Source organism: Felis catus, chromosome E2 (genome assembly GCF_018350175.1).
Source record: "Felis catus isolate Fca126 chromosome E2, F.catus_Fca126_mat1.0, whole genome shotgun sequence".
Lineage (NCBI taxonomy): Eukaryota > Metazoa > Chordata > Mammalia > Carnivora > Felidae > Felis > Felis catus.
In genome coordinates, this window is record NC_058382.1 from 49,581,351 (window position 1) to 49,608,048 (window position 26,698).

Below are 26,698 nucleotides of genomic sequence, written 5' to 3' on the forward strand. Positions count from 1 at the left end.
TTTTACGTCCAACTGATTCTTGCTAGGTTTGTCTTCTTTATGGTTCACATCGTTTTACAGCAGTAAAAAAAGCTAGCACTTATGTGACATTTACTATGCAGTAGTTGTCATTTTAGATCAGGCTGCTAAGCTATGTCCATGAGCCAGATGGCATTCTGCCTTCCTTTTATATGGCTCACAGCTAAGAGTGGTTTTTACATTTTTTTAATGGCTATGAAAAAAATCAAAAGAATAGTATTTCACGATGTGAGAATTCTATGAATTTCACATTTCATTGTCCGGGAATCAGGCTTTTTTGGAACATAGCCATGCCTATTTGTTTGCGTGTTTCCTGTGCCTGCTTTCACGGTGCAGTGGCAGACTTGATTGGTTGTAGTTGAGACTACACGTGGCCTGCGGAATCTAAAATATTTACTACTTGGCCCGTTGTAGAAAGTTTGCCAACTCATATTCTAGCATTTTCAGTACTTTGAAGATACTCTGTTGTTTAATGGCTTACATTGTTTCTGTTGAAAAATCAGCTAGCAGTTTTATGTGCCCTATTAGGCGGTGCCTCCTTTTTCTTTTGGGATTTTTAACAGTTTTGTGATGATGTACATGATGTGATTGTATTTGTTCTTCTTGGGGTTAATGCTCTTCTGTGGTCTGAGGAGAGTTGTTCTGGAAAATCCTAAAAAATCTAACATCTAGAGGGGAGAGTGGAAGGAATAAGACACTTTTAACAAAAGAAAGCAAAATGATTGCCGCAAGAGATATAAACAAAATACTCTAGGGTTTAAAACTGAGCAGGAACTCACAATAAGGAAGGATCACATCTAAGTGTGATGTAAGATGTGACCTTACTGGGGCGCCTGGGTGGCGCAGTCGGTTAAGCGTCCAACTTCAGCCAGGTCACGATCTCGCGGTCCGTGAGTTCGAGCCCCGCGTCGGGCTCTGGGCTGATGGCTCAGAGCCTGGAGCCTGTTTCCAATTCTGTGTCTCCCTCTCTCTCTGCCCCTCCCCCGTTCATGCTCTGTCTCTCTCTGTCCCAAAAATAAATAAACGTTGGAAAAAAAAAAAAGAAAAGAAACCTCATGACTGAGGTAAATTAAAAAAAAAAAAAAGTTGTGACCTTACTGGGAAGAACTTTGCTTAGGAAAGCCATGGGAAAGAGGGATGGAAAAGAAATTTGGTGTTGAATGCTGGGCTAGTGGTTAGTTTATCAGTTTTCAGGAGGTAATGAATAACCACGTCTAATCAAGGTAAACATTTAAAAAAATACATTTTTGACTTATATTTTCATATTACAATGGGTTAATCAGGATGTAACCATCGTAAGTCAAGGAGGATCTAATAGTTTGAAGAGTTGAGGAAGGGGTATTAAAAAATGGTCTGTTTAAATGTCAAATACGCTAGCTCTACCTCTATTCATGACCATAGGCTTTCTAGCCAGAATACCACATTCCTTCCAGATGGAAACTATATACTGTTTTGGCAAAAGTTTTTGAAGTTGGTCATGCTTGACATCCCTTTTAATGCTATGGTATCAGAACTGTGTTTCATCAACAAGTTTTTGAGTTTTTTGTTTGTATGGAGTATGGGAAATAAGGAGAAGAAATACAGAAAATTTTCATATTTGATGGTAGAGTCATTTCTAAATTATTATAACTTGAGTCCAAGTAATGTGCCACAGGTTTGTCCCCGTTGGTCTGGCAGCCATACAAAAGTTCTTATTGCATCTATCATTTGGCCCAGTGGGTATAGATAAATAAATCCATGTAGTCGTCATTCAGGCCAAGAAATAGAAAATAGCCAGGATTCTTGAAGCTCTTGTGAAATCCTCACTGTGTGCCTGGAACTAGTTCATTTTTATTGCTTTATAAGACTCGATTATTTTAGTATACCGTAAGAAATCCATCTATTGATGAGCATTTGTTTTTCTGGCTCTGGGGTCCTATGTAAAATTTAACTGTGAACATTCTTTTTTATTGATTTTTAATTTTTTTTAAACATTTTTATTTTTGAGAGGCAGAGGGAGAGCATGAGTCGGGGAGGGGCAGAGAGAGAGAGGGAGACACAGAATCAGAAGCAGGTTCCAGGCTCCCAGCTGTCAGCACAGAGCCTGACGGGGGGCTTGAACCACAAACTGTGAGATCATGACCTGAGCGGAAGTCAGACGCTTAGCTGGCTGAGCCACCCAGGCACCCCTGATTTTTAATTTTTTATGGAGATAGAATGACATATAGCATTATTAGTTTCATGTGTACCACGTTATTTGATATTTCTATATATTGCTAAATGATCAGAATAAGTCTGGTAAACATCCATCACCATATATAATTTTTTTTTTTTACTGTAATGAGAACTTTTAAGATCTGTTCTCTTAGCAGCTTTCAAATATGAAATACAGTATTGTTAATTGTGATTACCACACTGTACATTACATCCCTATGTTGTATTTATTTTAAAACTGGATGTTTATACCTTTTGATCCCTTTTACTCCATTTAGCTCATTCCCCACCCTGACAACCAATCTGTTCTTTGTATGCATGAACTTGGTTGTTTTGGTTTTTGTGTTTTATTTTAGATTCCACATAGAGGTGAGATGATACAGTATCTGTCTACTGCACTTAGCATGATGTCCTCAAAATCCATTCATGTTGTCACAAGTGGCCAGATTTTCTCTTTTATGGCTAAGAAATACTCCGTTGTGTATATATGCCACATATTCTTTATCTGTTTGTCTATTATCGGACGTTTAAGTTTCCTTATCTTGGCTATTGTAAATAATACTGTACTGAATGTGGGTGTGCATATATCTTTTCAAGTTAGTGTTTTTATTTTCTGTGGATAAATACCCAGAAGTGAAATTGTTGGATCATGTGATAGTTCTATCTTTTGAGGAACCTTCATAGTGTGTTCCTAAGTGGCTGTATCAGTATCCCTTTCCACCAGCAGTGCACCAGCGTTCTCTCCATATCCTCACCAACGTTTGTGATCTCTTGTTAACAGCCATTCTAACAGATGCAAGGTATTATCTCGTGATTTTGATTGGCATTTCTCTAGTGATGTGCTGAGCATCTGCTCTTGAATCCATTGGCCATATGTAGGTCTTCTTAGGAAAAATGTCTGTTCAGATATTCTGCCCATTTATTGGATTGTTTTATCAGATGATTTGCAGATATTTTATCCATTTAGTTGGGTGCGTTTTCATTCTGTTGGTGGTTTCCATTCTGTGCAGGTGCTTTTTGGTTTGATATAGTTCCATTTGTTTATTTTCGCTTTTGCACCATTGGTATGGCTTGGATATGGTAGAGAGATCTCTACTTACGTCTGACATTTTGCCTTGTAATTGGAAGTTCGTCTGCTGCCTTTAAATATTTAAAGGTTTAGGGGCCCCTGGGTGGCTCAGTCGGTTAAGCGTCCAACTTCGGTTCAGGTCATGATCTCACAGTCCGTGGGTTTGAGCCCCACGTCGGGCTCTGTGCTGACGGCTCAGAGCCTGGAGCCTGTTTCAGATTCTGTGTCTCCCTCTCTCTCTGCCTCTCCCCTATTCATGCTCTGTCTTTCTCTGTCTCAAAAATAAATAAACGTTAAAAAAAATTTTTTTTAAATAAATATTTAAAGGTTTAATTAACTCTTTAAACTTGATACCCCCCAACATAATATCTGAGTATCATCTTTGTACAGATAACATTAAATTCTGTGTATTTGTTTACCTATTTATCTCCCTCTGCATATTTTCAGAGGAGAAACAGTATTTTATTAATCTTAGATACCTGTTGTATATGGCAAGTGCAGAGATCTAGGGGATCTACATAAATGTTTTATTTATAAACATATTTTTTGGAAACATGAGAAAACAGTGAAGATGTCAGTTGGCGTCCTGTGTAAATTTTACAAGGTAAGAATAAGTTTTCACATATCCTTCCTACATTGCCAAATGCCGATCATTTCAGAATGAATAGCCATCTGAGTAATATGCCATTTCAGGGATCGGTTTCATTCACCGATGTGACTGTGGACTTCACTCAGGAGGAATGGGAGCAACTGGACCCCTCACAGCGGATCCTTTACATGGACGTGATGCTGGAGAATTACAGCAATTTACTCTCAGTGGGTAAGCACAGCTTTTAGTGCAGCTCCGTGTTGGCCTAGCATTTATGTCCTTGCTCAGTTACCAAAAGTTCTGAGCTTCTGAATTACCACCATGTGGTTGTGGGCTGCAGCTTCAGGTGTTAAAGCCGAGAGACAGTGGAGACGCTGAAGTTCTACCTTCTTTATTTGGGGGATTTCTGAAGTCTAAGCAGGTAGGAGCTGTGTTCCCTTATGAAGTTCTCTGATATTATCGAGTCAGATGTGATTTTCAAGTTGGAACAACAAGAGGTGTAGATAGCATAGTAAGAATGGTCAGGTCAGAACTTTCTGGGGAAGATGTCAAAAGAGGGAAGGAACATCAGAAGCCAATCCACGCAATATCCTAGGGGGTATGAATAGGTTGAACTATTTTCAAATATTTTTTAAGAATCAATTTTTCAGATTCTTAAACCTTTAAAGATGGCCAATACCAGATGATTCCTCAGATATTAAAATCCTACCTCCAACTATCAGTCTGTCTCTGCTTAACATTTTTTGTTGAACTTTTATATTTTTCTCTCACACTTGACCCTTGACATTTACCTAACCTGTCTTAAACCTTTGTGATTAGCTGCTCTTTCGTTCGTATTCCCAGTTTCCCAGAATGGTGACTTTGATATTTTAGGCGATGGAATTGGTGTAATAGATTCTTCTTTAGTCTGAGAGTAATGCATTGTCCTAGACACAAATGCCAGCAAGATCACCAGAGTCAGGAATGTCAAGGCTGGGTCAGTCTGAGCCTTAAGATTCCTTCCGGTAACAGCAGCACCAAGACCTGTTTAGAGAAGAAATCGAACACATTAGAAGGAAAAAAATAAGGTGTTTCAATGGAAAAAAGTAAAACACATGATTCTGTCGCAAGGATCTTGAACCCTTGGATTTATTTTCCATTTCCTTCAGACTATGGGTTCTGGATCTTGTCATCCATTTGCAAAAGTTGTACATGAGAGATTTGGATCTTGGCAGGAGGATTATGTCTGCAGACCTGTGAGCAGCATTGCTGTTAGCAAGGTGTGTGGCTTGCAAGAGCAGAGGGGAAAAAACGGGGAGAGAGACTAGGAGTGTGGAGAGGAAGTGCCCGTCTGACCACAGCAATTCGGAGCCTAAGTGGCAGCTGCTAAACTCAGATCTGCCCAGGCTGCTTGCCGTTCCTTCGCATCTTTGTCCACTTGTTCTCTTGGTCTGTGCTGACTGTTCCGTGTCCCTGAGGACACGCTGAACCTCCTGCATCCCTCGACTTGTCAGCCTGCCTACGTCATTTGTGCCCTGTCTGCTGCCCTTTGTTTTTATTTCACTTTACCTTTTAAGGTCGTTCTGTAATCTGGCAGTGCTACTCGAGTCCATTGTCAGCTTCCATTCTTTTTTTGCCACAGGCTTTTTTGGTCTCTCCAAGCTTAAGAACTAGGCAAAATTTGCAATGGAGACTTTTTAATCCTGGAAGCCCGGATCCCACACACAGAGACAGCCCTGCGATGGAACACTGGTGGAGACTTCACATTCTCTAACATGGCAGGAAGGGGCTGACAGCGTGTCTCGTGTGCTCTTTCCTAGAGGTGTGGAAAGCTGACGACCAGATGGAGCAGGACCCCAGCAACCCAGATGAGCAGGCGAGACCATTTATCATTTTTAAGAACCAAACCCCAATTGAGGAAAGAGGTAATCTCTTTGAAAAAACATTTAATCTGAGCACAGATTTTGTTTCCTTAAGGCAAGTACCCTATAAATATGACTTATACGAAAAAACCTTGAAGTCTAATTCAGACTTACTTAATGGTAATAGAAGCTATATAAGAAAGAGAGCTGATGAGTGTAATGGATTTGGAAAAGCACTCCTCTATCTGAAGCAAGAGAAAACCCATCATGGGTTGGAATACTCTGACTATAATAAAAGTGGGAAAGTCTTTAAAGAAGCCATTTTTAAACATCAGAAAATACGAAATTTGGTACAACCTTTTATTTGTAATTACTGTGACAAAGCTTTCTCCTTTAAGTCACTCCTCATTAGTCACAAGAGAATACACACTGGAGAAAAACCTTATGAATGTAACGTGTGTAAGAAAACCTTCTCCCATAAGGCAAACCTCATTAAACATCAAAGAATTCATACGGGGGAGAAACCCTTTGAATGTATTGAATGCGGAAAAGCTTTCACCCACCAGTCAAACCTCATCGTTCACCAGAGAGCACATATGGAGAAGAAGCCCTATGAGTGCAGTGACTGTGGCAAGACATTTGCCCAGAAGTTTGAACTTACTACCCACCAGAGAATTCATACGGGAGAACGACCCTATGAGTGTAACGAATGTGCAAAAACCTTCTTCAAAAAGTCCAACCTCATTATCCATCAGAAAATTCACACGGGGGAGAAACGCTACGAGTGCAGCGAATGTGGAAAATCCTTTATCCAGAACTCACAACTGATCATACACATGAGAACTCACACGGGAGAGAAACCCTATGAATGTACCGAATGTGGCAAGACATTCAGCCAGAGGTCAACCCTGAGATTACATTTGCGAATCCATACAGGAGAGAAACCATACGAGTGTTCTGAATGTGGGAAGGCCTTCAGCAGGAAGTCCCGACTCAGTGTCCATCAGAGGGTTCACATGGGGGAAAAGCCCTGAGACTGCAGCTAGCTTGTTCTGTGGAAAAACCCGAACCCTTCCAGTGGGGGGCAGACCGCACAAAGGTACTGAAGGGACGCGGAAACGCGGGGCTGGGGGGATACAAGCCATCAAATCAAAACACATGTAAAAACAGGATCCCCTAAGAACAGCCTTATACCCAAAGTTAGCTACGCTGCCCAGCTAAAGCGTACATCCAGTTGTAAATAGACATGCTTAGTCCTGTTACAGTGAGCTTTTTAAAATCTTGAATTATTCTGGGCAGCAGCATATGGGGGTATGCAGACCACACCCCGGGAGTTGAGTGGCTGTGTATGAGATTATGCCCCAAAACACAAATCTTGTCTTACATCTATACATGTAAATTTAACACAGTCACTGGGAGTTGGAAATTCTTGTCCTCTGATAGTTAGGACATGAGTAAGATTTTCCATACTAAACACCACGTGTCTTTCAGTACCTTTACAACCCAGTACGCATTCCACATGAACTAGGTCACAGTTTTAGTAGCGTGTAGCGTATGTTTTCTCCTGCTACTTGCTGGCAGAGGGAAGTTGGTCGGACCGTCGTTACTCAGCTGCCTCTTCAATAAACAGAAGACAGTGTTGAAGGTTTAACTTGCTTCGGAGGTTGCTAAAAGCATTATTCACATCAATATATAAGAGATAATTAAGAGGGGATTTAGGGAGTGAAAGACCACTGTGGGCTGTCACTCAGTGTAGGCACCACAGCTGGAGAGAGTGCCCACGTCCCTCGTGCGCCGTTCCTTTGCAGTGGGGTGTTTACATACAGATGCCTGTCTTTTAACATACTGTGTAACCCATAAACTACTTGTGCTTTTGTGTTCTCCTGTTTCTCTTAATATTTTTATGGATTGTCTTACAAAAAGTAGGATGTGTATGTGGTTCACAAATGTTACATTTCAGAGACTTCAGAGAAAAAAATGTCGTAGTGCTTTTTCAAACGTCCACGTGCACAACCCACTTTAAAAATGCATTTTTGCCACATCCTGTGTAAAGGAGGCATTTTCATTCCCTGGGTTTCACTGTCATCAGCCAAAAGCATTTCCCTTTGGAACCTGAGTAAAAGTTAAGCCTTTCTTTTAAAGGTTCACACACACTTTATAAGTTAGACTTTTCAGTGATCTCTCCATATGTGTTTAACAACCTAAAAAAACTTCTTGCCTAACTCAGAGGTAAAGTATCTTACTATTGACTTCAAATTCCCAAGTTCCTCTCCCTGTCAGTCATGAATCACACACTAGAATTGTCACTGGGAACTGGCCTTTCTTTTTCCTTGTTTTTGAGTATCATTGATGTGCTGTGACCACCCATGAATGTGAGTGACTTTCTGAACAGATTGACAGATTGACAGAACATCTGTAGTCCAGTAAGTTTGTCTTTCTCAAATTGTCATCTTGTCTACTACTGGCAAGGAAGCAGGGAAGAAGATTCATCTCACACACTGCTGTTAGAAATGTAAGTTGCCACTCTGTCTCTGAACATTAGGAATATACGTAGCCTTCAGGGCACCTGGGTGGCTCAGTTGGTTAAGCATCGACTCTAGGTTTCTGCTCAGGTCATGATCTCACGGTTCGTGAATTTGAGCCCCGCATTGGGCTCCACCCTGACAGCATGGAGCCTGCTTGGGATTCTCTCTCCCTGTCTCTCAGCCCCTTCCCTGCTTGTGCTCGCTCTCTACATAAACATTTAAAATATATATACATACTCTTTAATCCAGGAGTCACTCCTGGGGATCTATCCCTAAGAAAAAATAAAGTGCCAGTACTTAAGATTATATGTTTATCATGTATATTGTATTTTTTGATAAGGACAAAAGAAAATGTGAACAACCATCACTAAGAGAATGATTGAATAAACTGCAGCAAAATATGCCATGGCTGGCTGGTGTTCCATGGAAAAGAATGTGTAGGAGCAGATGCCTCCACATCAGAAACCTAGATTGGGGGGTGGGGGGAGGTTGTGTGTACACCATGTTTTTAAAATAAAGGTCTAAAAACCTTACATGTATGTATATCTGTGTGTATTTTTATTAATTTATGGACCTGGAGAATAGAATTCTATATCAAGAATATAATTACCATTAAGTCCAATGGAAAATTGCTCATGTATCCCTCGGTCCCTAAGTTAACCCTCATTTATACTAAAACAATACACTAAGTCATCATGCAGCTAAGTAATTAACATCAGTTAACACCATAACACAAGGCAGGTTCTCTTCCTCCATAACAAACAGCTCTGTGCTGTTCTCCAGCTCAAGCTTTCATAGCTGTATGCTGTGTGTGTGAGGTTGTGTTCTCCGTGAAAACCTGTATTTGGCATTCATTGTTCACACAGTGAAACCGTTCACACACACATACACAAAAATAGTAAAGACAGACACTTGGGTGGCTCAGTCGGTTAAGCATCCAACTTAGCTCAGGTCATGATCTCAAAGTCTGTGGGCTCAAGCCCCGTGTCAGGCTCTGTGCTGACAGCTCAGAGCCTGGAGCCTGCTTCGGATGCTGTGTCTTCCTCTCTCTCTGACCCTCCTCCGCTCATTCTTCTTTCAAAAATAAACATTTTAAAAAATGTTTTAGAAAAGGGGGGGAGAGACCAAGATGTAGGAGGTCCTCTCACGCTGGGAAGTATGTTTGAAGGTAGTGGGAGGCCTGTGGGACTGGCCTCAGATCACTTTGCTCAGGACAACAGATGCTGTAATGTTGAAAATCAACTCGGGTTTTGTTTGTGATAAGGATCAGCCTAGGGGTGGGGTAAGGACTAGCTGTGCTCAGCTGGTTTGGCTGAGCTAGGTGCAGGAACAGCCTCAAGAGTGGGCAAAGGATAGCCAGGCCTAGGCGAGAAAGGGGCAGTTGACGGGTACCTGCTGCAACAGACTCATTGATAGGCCATCTGGAGGAATAGGTGATCGATAGCAGGTGGAAAAATTTGACCTCAAACAGGTTAAGCTGCTGAGAATGCTCAATATGGCTCCCCTGTGGCCTCAGAAGGTCAAGTGCTAATAAAAAATACCAGCAACAACAGCTGCCACCAGACCAGTAGTAATAACAGTGCTTCTATTAGTGATGATGCTGAGTAGTATTGCTTGCTTATTCTGCTCTTGGCAACATGCTGCTATTTGCTTTATATGCATTAGCTCATTTAATAGTTAACCCATGAGACAAGTTCATTATTATTTAAAATGAAGAAGCAAGTTCAGAGAGGTAAGGAATCTGCTCAAAGTACATGAAGTGGTACAATACTAACTCTACGAATAATATGAAAAATTAAGTTTACATATTTTAATCTAGAACCACCAAAAAAAAAAAAAAAAAAAACATGAGAAGAGGTATATCTAAGATGCCAATAGATAAAACAGAAAGCCAAAAGTATTTTTAACCCAAAGAAGGCAAGAAGGAAGAAAGAAGAGAAAGCCTGAAGGGAAAACAGAAAACGAAAAGTAAAATGGTAGACCCAAAGTTCAACCATTTTAATAAAAGATATTGTCTAATGGATAATAAAAATAAGACCAAGCTACATGCTCAGTAAGAGTCATGTTTTTACGATAACGACAAGGATGGAAAGAGGATGGGAAAAGTATTACATATAACCGCTAAACATAAGGTTGGGGTAGAACTGTTAATATCAGATCAAGTAGACTTTAAGACAGTATTGCTAGAGATTAAGGGTAATAATGATAAAGGGTTGATTTAGGAAGACAAACATGTATGTGCCTAATAATGGCGCTTCAAAATGGAGAAAGCAGGTCACCTAGGTGGCTCAGTCACTTAAGCCTCGGACTCTTGATTTGAGCTCAGGTCATGATCTTGAGGTTTGTGGGTTCAAGCCCCGTGACAGCTAGGGTTCTGCTTGGGATCCTTGCTCTCTCTCTGCCCCTTCCCTGCTCACATGTGTTCACTCTCTCAAAATAAGTAAACTTAAAAAAAAGAATGGGCAAAGCAAATACTGACATTTAAAGGAAGAAAAGACAAATCACAAGCACAGTTGAAGATTTAACACCTCTCAGCAACTGACAGAACTCAACAAAAATTCAATAAAGACCTAGAAAATATGAATAACACTTAACCACTTTGATCTAATTGACTTTGATGGAACACTTTACCAACAGCTACAGAATATACATTCTTTTCAAGTGCATGTAGCACTTTTACTAAAATAGGCATATGCCTGGCCATTCAACTCTTAGAGCATTTAAAAGGATTGAAAGCATACAGTGTGTTCCCCGAGCACAACAAAGTTAAACGAAAACCAGTAACAAGATAAATGTAGCATAAGCACATGACGATTGGTTCGTTTTTTGTTATAACACCAGTACCTGACTCAAGCTTTTCATTACTGAGGCATCCACTTGAAAGATAGCTGTTTCATTTTTTTTAACTTTGTTTTATTTATTTTGAGAGGGGGTGAGAGAGAGAGAGAGAGAGAGAGAGCGAGCGCATGCACGCGTGGGCACATACGGAAGGGGGTGGAGGTGGGGGCAGAGAGAAAGAATCCCAAGCAGGTTCTGTGCCATCAGCACGAGTTGGAGCCTGCTGTGGGGCTCGACCCATGAACCATGAGACCATGACCTGAGCCAAAAATCAAGAGTCAAACGTACAACTGACGGTGCCACCCAGGCAACCCCAACATAGCTATTTCAAATGAACACACTGCCAGCACAAGTGAGTAAAGAACCAAGCTGCTCCCTGTCCCCATCCTGCAAAAGTTTCCTTTATTTTAGAGAAATCTGTTTAACCTCGGAAACTATTTGGCTTCTTGTTTTTCCCTTTGCACCCTTTAATTCCTGTCCTGTGTTTTAAATTCACCAATAAAGTCTGAACTCACAAAACCCTAGGCCCCCACCCTTAACCCCAGTAGAAGCCGCACCCCGGTCTGCTTACTCATGCCTCTCTCCCAACTTCACTGTATGGCCCCAGGCATGCCTTGTACCCTCCAGAACCCAGAAGTAATAAATCTTGGGATTTTCCCCATTTCCTGTTATAGATTGTAACAACCCCAAGGACTGGTTCAGCCACAACACGGTTTCCAAAAGGGGAGAGGTCTGTGGGGGGCTCACTGGGCCAGCTGAGTGCCCCCAGGTATTTCCGGCTGATAGCGGCACTATCCTCAGGCTGAGACCAAAACAGTTGGTGTAGTGGGCAGGACTGCACAATTGTCCTTGCACTTAACGGAGAGCAATGCCCTTTAGCTGCACCTGATTTACCGACTAACCCAAGCGGTAACCATCTGGGAAAGGAACGCTAATTGCTAGAGGCCATGCTGCCTGTGCTGCTGGTTACTGCCGCTCTCACTGCTGCCTGCAGCATCCATCCCACAATGTCACCGCTGCCGTAGTAATTCAGCATCTTCCCAGACCAACGGGGTCAAGGCCATATTGTCTAACAAGATCGGACCGGTAGATGAAAAGGCCTTGATTATTAATGTACAGTGAGGGCCCTCCGTGCCCAGAGGCCTGGGGATTGGACCCCAGGACTGTTGTGACACCCAAGTGGAGTGTGGTCCATGTTTTGGACCAAAGACACGAGGAAAGGACGTTCTTGTAAAGAGGACAGGAGCCCTCTGCCCGTGACCACCTGGCCGTGGCTTGTGCCTGGACTATGCGTCCTAGTAGCCTTGCCATCGAAACCAGTGGCACCACGAAAGGGAAATGCAGCAGAGGACCATGGTCTGTGTGTCACTGCTTTACTCGCTGCTGTCATTCTGTGTCCACTGACCCAATGGGATATCATGGGTCCAATCCCTGGTGCGATGTTGCTTAAAGAAAAAACCAGACAAATACAACTATCCCGAACATCTGCAGCCAGCATCTCCTAAAATCCCTGAGAGGGTCTATCAGCTCCTTGTTAAATGCAAAACCTCGGCATTTCCTGGGCTCCTGGGCGCTGCTCAGTGCTACGGCACGCTCACTGCCCGGGCTCTGGTACTAACACTCTCAGGTCTGGGGACTTTTCCCAAAGACCTGTGAGCATTGCACTCATGGAGGCAGACCCCAATCCCAGAGTTCCTGGGAAGGGAAGTGGCTGCACAGGAACATCATCACACATTTTTCTGGTTACAACACAAGATTAAGGAATCAGGAGAAAATCACAAAATAGAGACTGAGATTGGAAACTATACCTTAACTGAAATTCAAGCCTTTAAGATTTTGTGCATCAAAAAAGAGAAGGGACTGATCGGCTATCACAGGTTTGGGGGCTGGGCTCTGCATTATTGCTCTCGGCAGCTTCTAAGACCACGCACTCCATAACGTGCTCAAATACATTCCGGGCTTTATGCTCCTTTCCTCCCAGATGCTACAGATTCTGAGCCCCCACCCTCTGCGTTCACCTGATGGGGGGCAGGATCGAGAAACATACCTCACAAGGCCCCCTGCTGCCAAAGGAAAATCTGCCAGGGTTGAGACCTGGAGCGGTGAGGAAGAGGGAGAAGGGAAGGCGAAGGCCTCGAGAGCCTCCGATTCCTACCAGGGCCTTCCCTCTCCTCACTTGGCCATTTATGGCACGGGGCTGTGCCCACCTTCCATCACTCTACCACAGTGAGGACAGGTAAGGCCCACAGTGATTGGGAAACATTAATGACGCCCATCTCCCGGTGTACAGAGTCGGCATGCTCCACGGGTGGGAAGGTTTTGGACCGGATCACACGGCGTGTGTGGGAAAGGCAGTGGGAATCACCAACAAGTGATCCTCAGACACCAGGTGGGCGCCCTAAAATTCAGCTTAATTCTGATGCTATCCACTTAGACATCCCATCAGATTCCACAGGTTAAGGGTTCAGTCCTAAACCCTTTTGGGGTTTTATGAAGCTTCATTCTATTGGCACAGTTGATTAACGAATTGACAATTGGTGACTCAACTCAATCTCCAGCCTCTCTCCCCTCCCCAAAGGTCAGTGGGTGGGACTGAAGGTTCCAACCCTCTAGTCCCCTGGTTGGCTCCATTGGCAACCAGCCCCCATCCTTAGGTAGTGCCAAAAGTCATCTCATTAACATAACAAAAGACACCTTTGTATTATCCCTCTTATCACTTAGGAAATTCCAAGTTTTTAGCAGCTCTGTGCCAGAAATGGGGACAAAGACCAAATATACATCTATTATAAATCACGACATCACAGACCACCACCACCCCATTCTCAAACATGGGTCCCTTATAGCAAAACAATCTTAAAAGTTACTGGCATCTTACTAGAATGCGATTCAGCCATTGATAACTATCCAGTCAATCATCTCCTGTAAAAAGGTCTCCTATGGTGATGCCACTCAGATTTGCAAGCCATCATCCAATCTTGCCAGGTTCCCAAAGCAGTTGTCGTCTCAACAACACAGGGATTCACCCTTTCATGCATCTGGTACAGTCCAGCTAAGAGACCGTATCACCTCTTGTTCTGAGCCTCTTTCGAGATGCTCGTGTAACATGGGATTTCCCTCATTACATAACCCATTTATTCAATCCTTTACCCGTAGCTACTATTTTTCCTTCTCTCCATTTGAACCCAAACTTTTCTCCCTTTGGAAGAGACGTTCTGTTTGGCCACTGTGCTGGCCTAGATTACAGATTTCCAAACAGGATGTTGTCCATTCATCTTGAAACTGCCACCCATAAACCAAACAGCCCTTTGTTTTCCAGACAAGAGCCATTCTTAGGACACCATCCACATGAGAATTGGTTCCGGCGGCTCCTCAGGTGGCTCCAAAGGTGGTCCTAGAGGAAAGGAGGCTCCCTGTGTTCCCTGGCAGCATACCCCTATATGAACCATTTCCATGTTATTCTGGAACTCTTCTGGGCACAGCCTTCCTTATTAGAGTGTCTCTCTGACACCACCCAAGACATTACGAGTATCTCAGGTTTCATGATTATTTTATGTCCTTCCGTCATCAAGGCGGTCTCATTAGTGCCCAGTAGCAGGTGTGTCCCTCAAAGGGTGTGGACTGGCCAGCAAGATGTGGTATCTGGGAATTTTCTGGTCCAAAATCCCAACAGCTGGGAGACTGTCGTGAGCACTCTGTAAAAGCACCAACACAAGCTGTGTCTTTCCACAATGTCCGATTCATTCAATCGTGATTCATTCACAAATGATTCATTTGTGATTCATTCAATCATAAAGCAAAGTTAATGTAATTGTAAAGCAGTTTCAAGACTCCAAATTCAATGACGTTTCGCTACGCATCTCACTTGGCTTCATATGTGCCACACAAAGCCAAGTACAATAATACAAAGTCACACAACAAAGATATGACAAGGGGTAAGAAGTTAATGAAACAGACACGAAGTCTGTTTGTGACCTTGCAGAATGGTCTGGTCTGGGTCAGCTCTCAACCCTTACTGCGTATTCTGTTCACTGCAGAGCAGCTCTCTTACGTTCAGAGATCATTCGGGCAGAGTCTTTGTGGCAGTTGCCTTGCTAACCCACTCAGACATGAAGTGTTCCGCGTCTGGAGAGTCTGACAGCTGGCTGCAGTTTTCCCTTTTTCAAGGAGTTTCGTCAGTCTTGGGCCTTTTCAAGTCTTTCCTGGTTCTAGTGATCATCAGCTCCTGGCTCTTTTAGGTTCTTGTAGCCTTACAGATCATCAGTCCTTAGTCCTGCCAGTCTGTGCTGGTTCTGATGAGACCTGGTCTTAGCTACAATATCCTAGGGCTGCTCACATCACTGCTTGACATGAGTGACTCCATCTTGCTCTCTACAGAGGTGCACACGAGCTTTTGCCACAAGCCCCAGTCTGAGTACAGGTGGCAGACATCCCACAGTCACCAGTGAGTGGGGGGTCACAAGGCTCCAAAGGCACTGAGAGCTGCCCTACCACGTTTTGTAATTCATACATGGCCTCCTTTTGTTTAGGTCCCCACTCAAAAATACAGCTTTGGGTGGTCGTAAAGATGGGAGTCAGCAAAACTCTCAGATGTGGCACATGCATTCTCCAAAATCCAAATACACCAACCAAACACTACCTTCTTGTTTGGTCTTAGGGATGGGTAGTGACAATTTCTAGTCATTTGTGTGATATCCCAGGTGGTTCCTGTCCAGGTTATTTCTGAGAATTTCACCACTTGAGTAGGGCCCTTAGACCTTTGCTAGATTTATTATCCGGGCCTAATGGTCACGTGCATCACTAGCACATTCAGATCAGTTCCAGCCTGGTCCTCGTCTCTCCAGTCTCTCATGTCATTAATGTAGCATATCATTACACTTGAGACCCACATCAAGTTCAAATCCCTTCTGACCACATTATCACAGTAGCCGGTGAGTTCAGAATAAACCAAGGCAGCACCATAAACGTACACTGGGGTCCTTCCCACGCGAAGGCAGACTGCAGTGGGCTCCTTTCCGAGATGAAGAGAAGAAAGCATTTGCAAGATCAACCACGGAGGACCAGCCTCCTTCAGCCCGTTTGTTTCCCGTATGGCTGGAGCCACGTCGGAGCTGCTGAGGCTACGAGCAGCACAACTTTATCCACCCCTCTGTGATTTACTGGCGGTCCCCATGAGCCATTGAGGCTTCCACAGGCCACGCGTCTACGGTGCTGAGAATTCGTTGCTACCAGCAGTCCAGCATGTCATCAACCAAAGTGGCAGTCTCGTCCTGTCTACCTGGTATTCTATACTGTGTTCAGTTAACCACCTGTGTGGGCCTCAGGCAGTTCTAGTGCTTTCTGTTGGGTATCTCCAGTTAACGCTGGCCTGCAGGTGGGCTCACGGGCCTCCGCCTTACAGTATCAGCCAGGAGAAGCAGTCCCCAAGCTAAACATAATATCCAACCCAATATATTCAGGTAAACAGGATGCCAACAGCTTGACGTATAGTTGAAAAAAAACAATCCAACTTTCCTGAGCACCTGGGTGGCTCAGCGGGTTGAGCATCCAGCTCTTGGTTTTGGCTCAGGTCATCGTCTCATGCGAGTTTGAGCCCCACATCCGGCTGTGCTGATGGTGCCAAGCCTGCTTGGGATTCTCTCTTTCCCTCTCTCTCTCTGCCCCTACCCTATGTGCACGTTCTCTTGCTCTCTCTAAAATAAACATTTTTTAAAAATCCAAGTTTTCATCCAAACTTTCACCTCAATTCCATCTAACGCTGCATCTCTGTAGCCTCCCCATCTAAACTCGCCCTCATTAAGACCTCACCAACAGGTTTTGGAATCACAGTGCATGGGCTCCTGCATTAAGGAGTCCCAGAGGGGCGCCTGGATGGCTCAGTTGTTGGAGTTTTCGACTCTTGATCTCTGCTCAGGTCGTGATCTTGTGGTTCATGGGATCAAGCCCCTCTTGAGGCTCTGCCCTGAGAGCTCAGAGCCTGCTTGGAATTCTCTCTCCCTCTCTCTCTGCCCCTCCCCTGCTTGTGCTCTCTCTCCCTCAAAATAAACTTTAAAAAAAAAAAAGGAAAAGAAAAAAAGGAGTCCCAGCAAAGGCTCTTGTCCCCACCCTACCCCAGAAAGTTCAACAAAGCTTCTTGAACTGCTGTTCAGTTTTTTTAATTTTTTAAGTTTATTTATTTAGGAGAGAGCAAGCAAGCAAGGAAGGGGCAGAGAGAGAGGGAGAAAGAGAATCCCAAGCAGGCTCTGGGCCTCCAGCAGAGCTGGACGTGTGGCTTGACGTGAACTCATGAACTGTGAGATCATGATCTGAGCCAAAAATCAAAGAGTTGGACACTCAACCAACTGAGCCACGCAGGCCTTCCTCTTGTTCAGTTTTGTAATAGCAAAGTTACGTGCGCAAAAGCAGCCCCCTTAATCACAGCATTTACTCTAATCTGGGTAACGGGCACATTCAGTGGCTGAACATCCTGGTTATCGTAAAGCCAGTCCCACAGGCCTTGCATACAAAGCACATGAGCAGCTTCCTCTGGGGTGTCCATGGGGTATTTATGAGGGAGTGAGCAGCCCCCTTCTCAGAATAAACACACTTTACAAGGGGTCTCATCCAGTCCACCAAGCCGCTATTCCCTCAACAATCACCTCTTATGCATCTGGATCGGGTGTGGCATCTCAGTTCAGCCCAATTCTGACACTCTCTGCCTGGAGATGGCATCAGATTCCTATTGCAGGAGACCGAGAAGACATGACCACCTATTGACCCACGAGCTAGACCCCTACAGGCAGAAGTTCCTTACCCCTCCCCTGCCCTTGGATGCCTATTCCCCACTGTTACTCTACTAGGAGCCACTTGAAGGGTGCACCCTTGAGGGGTTAATGGATTTGGAGGCCGTCTAGACAGTATACATGACTGAACCCCACTCAAGCCTCTATATAGAATTTTAAGATACTGGTGGGCAGGTGTGGAGATCTCTTTGCCCAAGACAAGCCTTCATTTAAGTTCCCTTGCTTGTGAAGACTTCCACCTATGAGTCTGCAGGGGTCAGCCTCATTATTCAGTCTCTCCTTCCCTCTGTGTATGGAGGCCAGTTTCAGATTTCACCCAGAGAATTCCTGACGTTGGAAACCAGCAGTTCCATAGTTGAAGGGTTTGGTCCCAAAGACTGCATATTCAACCCACCCCCATTTCGGATACCAGCCTCAAGCTCAAGATCTTATCTGTGCTTCTGACCGAATGGCCATCAATCAGACCTCTTCCTTGTGTTCAGTGGATTTGCTAGAGAAGCTCACAGAATTCAAGGAACCCATTTACTCACCAGGGTACCATTTTATTATAAAAAGGTATGACTGAGGAAGAGCCAGAAGGAAGAAATGCAGAGGGCAAGGGGCGCAAAGAATCCATGCTCTGGGGGGGGGGGGGGGCTGTTCTTCCTGAATCTTCACATGTTCACCAACTGGGAAGCTCTCCAAGCCTTGTTCTTCTGGGTTTTTATGGAGGCTTCATTCCATAGGCATGATTGATTAAATCATTGCTCGCTGGTGATTGAAGTCCAGCTCCAGCTCCTCTCCCCTCCCCAGAGGTCAGGGGGTGTGACAGAAAGTTCCAACCATCTAATCACCTGGTTGGCTCCACTGGTAGCCCAGCCCCATCTTTAAAAATCCTTCATGGCACAAAAACAGACACAAAGAACAATGGAACAGAATAGAGAACCCAGAAATGGACCCACAGGCATATGGCCAACTAATCTTTGACAAAACAGGAAAGAATATCCAATGGAATAAAGACAGTCTCTTCAGGGGCGCCTGGGTGGCGCAGTCGGTTAAGCGTCCGACTTCAGCCAGGTCACGATCTCGCGGTCCGTGAGTTCGAGCCCCGCGTCAGGCTCTGGGCTTATGGCTCGGAGCCTGGAGCCTGTTTCCGATTCTGTGTCTCCCTCTCTCTCTGCCCCTCCCCCGTTCATGCTCTGTCTCTCTCTGTCCCAGAAAATAAATAAATGTTAAAAAAAAAAAATTTTAAAAGACAGTCTCTTCAGCAAATGGTGAAGGGAAAACTGGAGAGGGACATCTAGAAGAATGAACCTGGACCACTTTCTTACACCATACACAAAAATAAACTCAAAATGGATGAAAGACCTCAATGTAAGACAGGAAGCCATCAAAATCCTCGAGAGGAAAGCAGGCAAAAACCTCTTTGATCTTGCCCGCAGCAACTTCTTACTCAACACGTACCAGAGTAAAAGGAAACAAAAGCAAAAATGAGCAAGTGGGACCTCATCAAGATAAAAAGCTTCTGCACAGCAAAGGGAATAAGCAAAACTAAAAGGCAACTGATGGAATGGGAGAAGATATTTGCAAATATCAGATAAAGGGTTAAGTATCCAAAATCTATAAAGAACTTATCAAACTCAATACCCAAAAAACAAATAATCCAGTGAAGAAATGGGCAAAAGACATGAATAGACACTTCTGGAAAGAAGACATCCAGATGGCCAACCAACACATGAAAAAATGCTCAACATGACTCATCATCAGGGAAATACACATCAAAACCACAATGAGATACCACCTTACACCTGTCAGAATGGCTAACATTAACTCAGGCAACCACAGATGTTGGCGAGGATGCGGACAGAGAGGATCTCTTTTGCATTGCTGGTGCAAATGCAAGCTGGTGCGGCCACTCTGGAAAACAGGATGGAGGTTCCTCAAAAAATTAAAAATAGAACTACCCTACGACCCAGCCATTGCACTAGTAGGTATTTATCCAAGGGATACAGGTGTGCTGTTCCGAAGGGACACATGCACGCCAATGTTTATAGCAGCACTGTCGACAACAGCCAAAGTATGCAAAGAGCCCAAATGTCCATCTCTGGATGAATGGATAAAGATGTGGTATATATATAATGGAGTATTACTCAGGAATCAAAAAGAATGAAATCTTGCCATTTGCAACTACATGGATGGAACTAGAGGGTATTATGCTAAGCGAAATTAGAGAAAGACAAATATCATATGACTTCATTCATATGAGGACTTTAAGACACAACAGATGAACATAAGGGAAGGGAAGCAAAAATAATTTAAAAATAGAGAGGGGGACAAAACAGAAGAGACTCTTAAATATGGAGAACAAACTGAGGGTTGCTGGAGAGGTTGTGGGAGGGGGGATGGGCTAAATGGGGAAGGGGCACTAAGGAATCTCCTCCTGAAATCATTGTGGCACTATATGTTAACTAATTTGGATATAAATTTAAAAAATAAAATTAAAAAAATAATAAATTAAAAAAATAAAAGTGGAAAAAATAAAATAAAAATCCTTCAATGAGTTCCACAAGTCACCTTATTAACCTACCAGAAGACATCCCTAGAGCTCTCACCACTTAGGACATTCCAAAGGTTTCAAGGGCTCTGCCAGCAACAGGGACAAAGACGAGCTACGCATTAATTATAAGTCACAGTATCACAACGGGTTTGTCATTCACATGACCACAGTGACCCAAATGACCCCTTTTTCATTTCCAACCCTGAAGAGGCTCACCTGACCCACAGTCAGAATTTTTTTTTGGAGGTCCTCCCCTTCATTACAGGGCATTACTACTACGTTTTACCGGGACTGCCAAAATCACCCACGAAGCACTAGAAGGCACTAAGGTGGTTACTAGACATGGAGGAGATCCCCCCAACCCGCGCCCAGACACCCAGATACTTCAACTCAAGCCCCTCCACTCCTGCTACACTGGAAGGGTCTCCCCTCCGACAAATTTCCTTCAACAGAAAAGGTTTCCGGCTCCTTCCCCAGTAATCCCTGGTCTAACTTTGCCCATTATGATAATACAAAGGTAAACCTTTCTTGGGAGTTTTGGAAACTCGGGGTTCCTGGTGGCTCGCTCTCTGGACAACTGTTCTCTCAGGTCCTAAAACTAGCATTCTCTCAGCTAAGGTCCCCATCTGCTGCCCACCCTCTTACACACAGCTCCCCTGTGACCTTGAGCCTGTCCCCACCATGCCCCTGCCCCTTTGCCTAACCTCCAGGACTGCCAGTCACTTAAGCACCTACCCTAGGATTTCCTAGGAAATAGGCAGCTCCCCAGGGCTTGTCCCACCTCCCAGAGATCATCACCCCTATACCACTCTAGTGCTCCACAGAGACAATAAAAATGCACAGTTCATTTTGGCCCTATTAGGCACCACGGTCCAAGTCGATGCCATTCCAGGAAATCCCTCTAAATTCCCCCAAAGGGAAGTCCTACCTACAAGGCATTGCCAGGAAAACAATCAAAGGTGCACAAACCCAATCAGATGTAACTATTAGGACCATTGGCCTCAAACAGCTTCCTCTGGTGGTGGCCCCTGTCTCCTCCTTTCCAGACATGGATAAATTGACACCTTCATGGCACACGGACCAAGCTCAAGCTCTTGACCTTCCTTGTGGGACTCACCAAATAGATGCCATGGACTCTTCCTCACCAGGCGAGGACAGAAAACATTCCCGAATACAGAATTACACAAGCAATGAAAGCCAAGGCCCTGTCCTTAAAGATGTGATGACAGGAGGGCTGCCTGGCTGGCTCAGTTGGTAAAGCATGCAACTCTTGGTTCAGGGTGGTGAGTTCAATGGATTTGCTAGAGCTAATTGGGTATGCAGCTTAATTAAAAAAAAAAAAAGATAAAGAGTCATGAAGCCCACAATCTCCCCTTTTAACAGCCCCGTTTGGCCAGTACTTAAGCCAGTCACTAATGCTGGCACCTGACCATCGACTCAAGTTCCCCTGATTAAGGCTCCGAGTCCTAAGGACATAGAACGGACCCAAGGAGCATCACTGACATAGCTAATATGTTCTGTCTGTTCCCATCGCCAAGGAATCCCAGGCCCAATCTGGTTTCACTTTGGAAGGAACTACTTTTATGCAGTTCCCAATGGGATATTTAAACACTCTTCCAATTATGTGTGACCTCTGCCACCAGGATGTAAATACCTTATAGTAAGAGGTACGGTTTGGGCCATTCCAATGATGACAGTCTGCTGAGGGGTCCCTCCGGGGAAGCGGTACGGCCAGATCTGCACAGCTTCACGGGCCACTTATGCCACACAGGATCCAAGGCCCCGCGTCATCTGCCACATTTCTGGCATCATCTGGTCCCGTGGGGGCTGGTAAATTCCCCCGGCCATCACACACGAATTACTCACCATCAAACCACCCACTAGACTCAAACAGGCACAAAATCTATTGAGCCGTTTCATGTTCTAGAAGAAACATCCTTCATCCCTCACGCCCTCCGTACACAACCACACGCGTGTCTGTCACCCTCCGCCAGAGCCAGACCCCACAGTGCCCTTGGGAAGCCACTAGCACGCAGGCCAGCATGCCTCCCTGTAGTCCCCCCGGCTTCATGTTGGGACTCAAGTCCTCGGCCACGCCTGACTATGCCTCCTGGAGACTCTGGAGCAAACGCGGCCTACCCGACTTCACGTGGGGTTTTGGCCTAAGAGCCTTCCCCCAGGGGCAGCCCAATAAATGCCCCTTGAGCGCCTGCTTCTGGAATCCTACTGAGCTCTTTTAGAAACCAAGGCCCTACCCAGCCCCCACCCAGAAGGACTCCACAAACAAGCGCCTGGACTGCCCGAGGTAGAGACGTGCCTAGAGAACGTAGCAGAGCCCCTGATGCCTCCTCGGGGAAACGGGACCTCAGGAGAGGACTAAGGCCGCCATCAAAGGCTGTTCCCTTGCCCTTGACCGAGAGCCTTGAGGAAGTGCTGGCAACACCCTGCTTCCTCCTCCGGGTACCTGGGGACCCAACAGCCTGCATGGACGGGGAGTGCATTCTTCACCGATGGCACCCCACCCTCGCACTCGAGCAGCTGGCTGGGAGCCACGGCACCCCGGCCTCAGGCGCCTTGCTGGCCGAGGAGGGGGCTCTGACCCAGTCCCCTGGCGGAACCTGTGGCTGTGGCCTTGCCCTTGAGGAGCCGGCAAGATGGGGCCTTCCGCAGGCCCACGCCTTCACAGACTCCTGGGCTTTTGCTAGCATATAGCAGGTCACCGAGGCTGGGCGGCAAAGGGACCGACCTCTTTTCAGGCAATGGCCCCCGCAAGAAATGTCTAAATGACACTTGCCCCCCAATTTCTGTACATCAAATGTTGTTACAAGCTACTGGCCAAATTTGTGTGTCAGAGACCTTGCCGATGGCCCCAGATGTTAAGAAATTCCACAACATTACCTAAATCTTTGAAGAGACTCCTGGGGATCCTGAGCTCACCGACCGACCTATTTTCATGGCTGGACTCTAGGTCTGGGACAGTGGCCACGGACTAGATTGGCTTGAGCTTCCAACGACAAGGCATCCACGTGAGAGACGGCGATCTCCAAAACACACACCGCCAGTCTGTGGATACGGGCCCCAGCTGCCCCTCACCCCTCCCACCTCTGGTTTCCTTTGTTTTAGAGAGTTCTGGTTGACTTGGGTAATGGACTCTTCGACCTCTTTTTCCCTTCCTGGGCTTTCATTCGCGCAGTTACATTTTATTTATTTATTTTTAATTTATTCTAATTTTTTTTATTTTATTTTAGAGAGAGTAAGCAGGGAGACGAGTAGAGGGAGAGAGAGAATCTTTTTTTATTTAATTTTTATTTTTTCCTTTTTCTTGAGACAGCCTGGGGGAGGGGCAGAGAGAGAGGGAGGGAGGGAGAGAATCCCCAGCAGGCTCTGGGGCACTGTCAGGGCAGAGCTTGTCGTGGCACCTTGAACTCATCAACTGTGAGATCATGACCTGAGCCGAAACCAAGAGTCCAATGCTTAACTGCCTGGGCCACCCAGGCGCCCCAAGATCGAGAGTCTTAAGCAGGCTCCACTTGGCACAGAGCCCAACCTGGTGCTGGATCCCAGAACCCTGGGATCATGACCTGAGCCCAAATCAAGAGTCACTCAACCAACCGAGCCACCCAGGCGCACCCCCTGCAGTTATGTTTTCAACCCACCAATAAAGAGTGAACCTTGAAACGCCAGGCCCTTGTATCACTTCCCACTGGAGGGACCTGCCTGCTGCTGGGTTGAGCTCCCCGGGAGGAGAAGCCTGGTCCACAGAGGAACGACTCCTGCCATCTGAGCCCACAGAATAGTTGGGGGCAGTGACGCGACAGTCCAGCGGAGTACAAGTGCCCTAACAGCAGGGCATCCTAGGTGCCCAGGGAGAGGGAGGACTGAGAAGGGGCGGGGGAGTGGGTACATCTAAGTCTGGCTGAGGCTACAAATCTGACATGCCCAGAGCGCCAGATTGTGGGAGCAACTTGGCCTGCTGGTCATCGTCCTCAATTTCTTAACATTTCTTTCTTTTTGAGAGAGAGACAGAGACAGAGCACAAGCAGGGGAGGGCCAGAGAGAGACACACACACACACACACACACAGAATCCAAAGCAGGCTCCAGGCTCTGAGCTGTCAGCAGAGACCCTGACACGGGGCTCGAACTCCCAAACCGTGAGATCATGACCTGAGCCGAAGTCAGATACTTAACTGAATGAGCCACCCAAGTGCCCCTCATCACCCTTGATTTCTTTTCATTGTACAGACCGAGCGATGCTCCCGGTAACGGTCCCTCTGTTCTGTCCCAGGGCTGCCGGCCTGAAGAAACGGTCTCCCTATCTTGGCAGGGCAGGACCCTGGAGGCCACTCGTTAGAGTAACTGCGTCCACCTGGCCCAGGCCCTCGGGGTCCCAACACGCGGCCATCGGCAGCTCAATTCTGTAGTAGTGCCTCCTACCCCCGTCCTGGCCTGGCGTGGGGAGCCCAAGTGAACTTCTGAGCCCTGCTGGGGCCGCTCTCCAGCACATTCTCTACTGCTTCAGGAGGTGGGCATGTCTCCCGAGGCTTCCCGTGGACCAGTCATCCCCTGGGAGTTCTGCCCTATGCAGCACACTCCCTCTATCACGTCTACTTCTGCCCCTCACAACCCTCCCCTGCCAGACAACTCTGGCATTTCCTCCTCATTGGCCGTGGCCCAGGGATGCCTTCCGCGCTCCCGGCAGCCATTCTGGCAGCACGTGGGCACCGTTCGCTGGGGGCCTGGCCAGGGGCTTGCACCTTTGACCTGGAACAATGCTCCCAAATCAACAAAATCTCTCCCCGTGCCGGTGTGAGGTTCTGGTCCTCTTGACCCAGCACTCCTGGCGTCCAGGCGCCATCTTGCTCACACGGGCCCAAAGGGCCCTTGGGGCACAGCGTCCTTCATCTCTTAGCAGGCCTGGCGCAGCATCGCGGCCAGAAGGGGACGTGGGGCCGACGCTGGGGGTGCCTGCTGTCCTGCAGGACCCTGACCTCGTGGCCGAGCTGCGTTCGCCTAGGTCAGCCTTGGAAGCCGCTGCTCCATGATGCAGTCCCGGACCCAGTCCTCAGCTTTCTCTGCTGTGAGAACACAGGCAGGGAGCACCTCTTCCCATGCTCCCAACAGGGCAACGCTGGCTCTCCCGGGGAGCTTTGAATTGCCCGTGAATCAGTCTCAGCCTTTTCGTTTCTCTTCCCCCAAACCTTAACTGTGCTTAGCAACAGCCACGCCATTTCACTGCCCTGATGGTGTCTGCCTCCCTCCATGTTTTTATCAAACTCCTGATACATGGAACCCACTGGTGAACTCTCGTCCACCAGAACACTGCCCCGTTCATCGGTGGTGGACACTTCAACAGCTTGTTACCTTGTGCCAGGGACACAGGCCGGGAGTCCCCGCTGCCAGCCAGCAGCCCTAGGTCCAGCTCCAGAACCCCATCCTGGCATCTGCTTCCTGGGGCCCACCCTAGATGGAGACCAGCGGGAGAAAAGTTTCTCAGAGGGACCTCCCTACCTGGTTCAGGAAGGACCGGCTGCAGAGTCAGGCGGAGAAAGAAAGGGCTCTTCCCTCCTCATCCCCATTTTAGGTGAAGAGATTGGGCGTTTACAAACCCCCTGACCAATCAGGGCTGTGGCTGCCCAGAAAGGAGGCGTGGCCTTCTTCTCAATCGTTCTCTTCAGCTGAGGAAATTTCCAGAGAGGACTGACAGCTGAGGTTGCCAGCGGCTGGGCTGTAAACCGCCCCAGGATCCACCAGGCTGTGGGTACAGACGCTGGCTGATGGGTGACCCGTGAGTAGTGACTCACGGTGAGTAGTGACATGGGTGACTGTGACATCCTGCAGTTCTGAAGGGCGAACATTCTCGTCGGATCCATTCAGATGTTTCAGGTAGGTAGGAAGAAGCAAGTTCGCCTGTGGACAGAAAGTGGGAAGCATGCGTTGTGTCAAACACGGTTCAGCTCAGAACAAGAAGAGGGGGCAGCTGTCCTACAGAGGGTCTCTTAGCAAAGTGGGACAGACTCCCGGATAAACAGTGGAACTTCTTGATTAACTGTACTTAACTAATTGCAAAAATTCGTATTTGGAACAACTTGGATATAAATCAAACTTTGATTTATAAATCAAACCCGTTCAGCTGTAATTTTTAGGAAACTTAAAGGCAGATCAAGAATCCCTGATGAAAATTTAGCATCTTACGTGACATGTGCTGGAAGTGCAAGTTACACACTGGACTTCAAAGAGAGAAAAAGAATGTAAAATATACCATTAGGGGCACCTGGGTGGCTCAGTCGGTTGCATATCTGACTCCTGAT

General features: G+C 46.1%; 1 protein-coding gene and 1 long non-coding RNA gene across 5 annotated transcripts in view; one reads left to right on the forward strand and one right to left on the reverse strand.

The window, feature by feature from the left end:
• The window catches only part of ZFP1 (ZFP1 zinc finger protein), a 22,265-nt gene extending 13,491 nt beyond the window's left edge, over positions 1–8,774 (forward strand). For 2 of the 4 annotated variants that reach the window (XM_011290247.4, XM_003998252.6), the window contains exons 3-4: positions 3,974–4,100; positions 5,669–8,774. In XM_011290247.4, coding sequence (XP_011288549.1) covers positions 3,974–4,100; positions 5,669–6,744 — 1,203 coding nt within the window. In that variant the 3' untranslated portion in view covers positions 6,745–8,774. Of the gene's footprint in view, positions 1–3,940; positions 4,101–5,668 lie in introns of those variants that run through there. The other 2 variants (XM_045045958.1, XM_019820058.3) reach the window with 2 other exon arrangements.
• The window catches only part of LOC109494941, a 24,509-nt gene continuing 1,597 nt past the window's right edge, over positions 3,787–26,698 (reverse strand). The window contains exons 2-4 of the long non-coding RNA XR_006590327.1: positions 25,997–26,297; positions 25,752–25,850; positions 3,787–4,892 (exon numbers count right to left, since the gene is read on the reverse strand). This is a non-coding gene — a long non-coding RNA (uncharacterized LOC109494941). The remainder of the gene's footprint in view (positions 4,893–25,751; positions 25,851–25,996; positions 26,298–26,698) is intronic.